This window comes from Gavialis gangeticus, unplaced genomic scaffold (genome assembly GCF_001723915.1).
Source record: "Gavialis gangeticus isolate Ggan-Ray unplaced genomic scaffold, GavGan_comp1, whole genome shotgun sequence".
NCBI lineage: Eukaryota > Metazoa > Chordata > Crocodylia > Gavialidae > Gavialis > Gavialis gangeticus.
The window spans coordinates 15,456,793-15,460,650 of NW_017729009.1; the positions used below are offsets into that span (position 1 = coordinate 15,456,793).

General features: G+C 40.9%; 1 protein-coding gene across 2 annotated transcripts in view; it reads right to left on the reverse strand.

Moving 5' to 3' along the window:
- LSM14B (LSM family member 14B) overlaps positions 1-3,858 on the reverse strand; it is an 18,044-nt gene that overhangs the window by 2,263 nt on the left and 11,923 nt on the right. For both annotated transcript variants that reach the window (XM_019510159.1, XM_019510158.1), the window contains exons 4-7: positions 1,563-1,730; positions 1,375-1,452; positions 365-526; positions 36-189 (exon numbers count right to left, since the gene is read on the reverse strand). In XM_019510159.1, coding sequence (XP_019365704.1) covers positions 36-189; positions 365-526; positions 1,375-1,452; positions 1,563-1,730 — 562 coding nt within the window. The remainder of the gene's footprint in view (positions 1-35; positions 190-364; positions 527-1,374; positions 1,453-1,562; positions 1,731-3,858) is intronic.

Here is a 3,858-nt window from a genome sequence, read left to right on the forward strand (position 1 = left end):
GGGGTAGGGAAGAGAAAGGCAGCAGCAGAAGTTACCTGGATTTCAGTTCTGAAGAGATGTTGTCAAAGAAAGACTTTGATTTGTCATAATAGCAATTGGGTCCTAGGAGGTCCTCGTCTGCATTGCCATCACTGTTCTGAGTTGCCACTCCAGGATCCACCTTTTCTTCCCCTGTATCAGCTTTGTCATCTGAAGACACAAGATTAGTTACTCACTCCCTTGCTGCATGCTGAAGAGCCATCCTTTCTTGCTCCTTCAAGCTAGATGCAAGAGGCTTCCACACTTAACCATGCAATTTCTCAGAGTATGTCTGTCTGTATGTTTAACATTTGTAGAGCCATTTATATTTAGTGAAGCCACAAACCTTTAAAGTTCAGTTTCTTCTTAAATTCCTTGTCAAGTTCCTCTCTGTTGAACTGTGCATTTGCACTTTCAAAATCAAAGTCACCTTCAAATTTTATAGTATTTTCCTTCACAGTGGTTGGTCTGTTTTGTCCTCTAGAACGATTTCTGGTTCTCCTGTTTCCTGAAAGCAGGAGAGTTTAAATGCTTGGTAACACGCAGGAAGGCTAAGTGACTTGCTCATGGCCAGAGAAAACCAGGATTAGAACTCAGGAGATTTCTGGCTTCCAGTTCTGTGATAAAGTAACTTCTGAACTTAGCTGTAGAGACACATTACAGCAATCCTTTAACTTTCTGGAAAACATTCTTGGAGATTTAAGACTTACTATTAAAAATTAGACAATTACACCCAACTTTCCCTGCAAGTGTTACCTTAGGCATTTGACACAAAGGTAACAAGTAAATCAAGTCATCTGGTGGGGGTGGGGGCAGGGGGAACAGCACAATGCACAACTCCCATGTAGTTGAAGGGATTTTCCCCACCAGTCTACACACCCTGGGACCTGCAGATCTGCAAGATTCCCTTAAAAGTTCAGCTATTCCCATGGGGGACAGGCAGCAGGGGCTGTGCTTCTGTATTGTCTTTATGGGACCAGAAGTAGACAAGCCTGAGAAGAGCTTCAATATCACTTCTGCCTGTAGCTATTCCAGATCCCTTTCTAGGATCCTTAACAAAAGGGAAGTGTAGCTTGTTGTGCTGCAATTTCAGCATCGCCTTTATTTAGAAGGATACACCCCCTACCCTAAAGTTTTGGGAGAGCTGGAATAGAGCAGCGCTCCTTAGTCTGGTTTATTATGTTTAAAGTTCTTGATTGAAGACTGTCTGTAGCACTGCAAGCTAAAGAAACTTATATTAACTAATATTATATGCCAGGAAGTCGTACCAGAAGGTAGTTTTGCTACCTGTAGCACTTTTGTCCGATATCCTTCACTGAAGGCCTTTGTCTTGACCTTCAGATAGGCTCAACCTACCTGATCTCCTCCTTTGTGGTCTTCTGTTTTCATCATTCACCTGACCTTGAGTTTGCACAGGTGTTGGCTGTACTGTATCTATACAAAAACACACAGGGAACAGTCAAGAACTATCCAAGTTAACTTTGAAAACATTCCTAAAGAAGCTCCACATTCCCATTTGAAAGCAAGCTTGTGCACTCGCATACCATTTGTCTTGGTGCTTTGTGGAATCTGCCGCCCATTACGTTGGATCCCTGGAACTACTTTTGCTGGGGGTGGCTTTTGTGAATTCATGTTATCAATAGGACCAGTTTGAACAGCCTGTTCCACCATGGGGCTCTTGCGTACAGGGTGAAGAGATGGGAAACCAGCACCTGGAGAGAAAAAGAAGCTATTTTAAAAGCAACTAAAAACACTATGTTAGGAAGTGTTCCACGGAATAGTTAGGACAGCACTGCTTGAGCCCTGTCTACCTCCATAAGTAGATTTCAGCAGTTTTACAGCTGGTTCACATGCCACTTGTGAATATTGTTGGACTACAAAGTTCCAAATCAAAAATCAAATTCTACCTTTTAGAAAGTAGAATACCCTTACACATGGGCTTTTAGATTAAGTTAAATACGCATTCCTTATAAAACTGCCAATTACAGAAGTTGCCAATTATGCAGTAAGCTCCCAATATGGACAAGCTCTCATTTTCTTTAAGGTACCTTTCTTTACATAGGTTTTATTTTACAAATAAGGCCTCCAACTAAAAGCTTGCTTCAGGCTTGATTTTCTCATAAGGGTGGATTAGATGCTTTCAGTTCATTAACAGCTTGGTCTTATTGTAGGGTTTGTTTGTTTTTTAATCATCATCACAACCAGGATATGAATGTCAAGTCTACTGTTAAAGTAAAGTTGCACGGCTCCAATAATTATATCACATATGTAGTAGTTGAAGATTTTCTAAAGATGTATATAGTTATTGATTGGTGCATTGACAAGTTTTGAACAAGCAGCAGCTTAAACCAGACCAGTTTTTCAATATCACTTTGGTATTTGACTGTAGTATAGAATTAAGAGGATAAATTTCTCTTTTAATGAAGCCATGTACTTTTGTTTGGTCTAGGACTTCAGTCATGCTTCTTTGAGTCTTATATTTCCCATCTTAAGATGCATGAGGAAGAGCATCCAGATCACATGGCCAATCCCTGCAGGCACCAAGTTACTGTTTTGTACTTTGAAACATCTCACATTTCTTTACAGAGTTAGGAGTAGTTGGTAGTTTTGCTCAAGTGACAGCACCTGGTTTATTGAAAGACCACACACAAGCCAGAGGAAAGCCAAACAAGAAAAAAAAAACAAGACAGCATACAAAAAGCCAAGCCATTACTGACATTTTTGGGCCATCCAATTCCACCATATGCCATGCAAATTATAACATCTTTCCTAGAGAAGGATGTGTAATACATTTCCTACAAGGACATATTAAAACCCACACAATACAGTACTACGAAGCTTACTCAATGGATCTTTTGATAGATAGAGAGAGGCAGAGATGTACCCATCTTCCAAACTTTGGAGCCATCAGCACACTTGTAGTCCACTCATTTTTTTGGGTTGGGATGCAAGCAGCTACAGCCAACTAGCTGTACTTGGCAGCTATACCAAGAGTACTTGCCCAGAAAGTACCAAAGGCTTTCAACCCATTTCCTACCCAACCTACCTGCAAATTCCATTCTAAGTGACCTACATCAAAAACAACTGCACTGTAGCCCATATAACTTTCCAGAAGTCTAGGTTGTCAAGCGCTGGTCACTACAGCATGAATACCATATTCGTTAGTTACCTGAAGCAGAGCACCATCTACAATGACCCACTTCGGGGAGATGCCTCCAACAATCCTTCGGCAAAATTCAAGGCAGTGCTATACTTCTTCATGGATATAGCTAGTCTCCCAACAGTAATACTACAATCCTGGATTGTTCCTTCCTTTATAGGAAGGAACAGTCCATTTCATCTCCATCATGTAAGTTTGTAATAGGCAACACTTACAATAAGCTTGTAAGCATCCTCTACAACCCACCCTCTTCAGGTATTTCTATGTGAACATTAACTACTATTTTGTCCTTGCTCTCCTTTCCCCATCTTCAGGTCTCATTACTTAGAGCTACAAACTTAACTTCCATTCCAGATCAACTTGTCAGAAATAAAGCAGTAACCAAATGGCCCATGTATGGGGTATATGCAAGTATCAGTTTAACTAGTTTTACTCTAAGAGAGGGTTAACAAGCAAAACAATGTTTTGCAACACCATGCAGGTCTTCCAAACTCAAGTCCTCAAACTGCTGTTACCCTTGGAAGAGAGCTGATGTGACTCTGAAGACATGTCAGGCTCTGAAACAGGCTGTGGAGACGGAGAAGAACTAGGGCTGGAAGCAGCTGCTGATGCTGGAGGGCTTACCAATTATTTCTGGCTTTTCTTTCTTTCCCTCTCTATTCTCTATAGACAAGCATAAG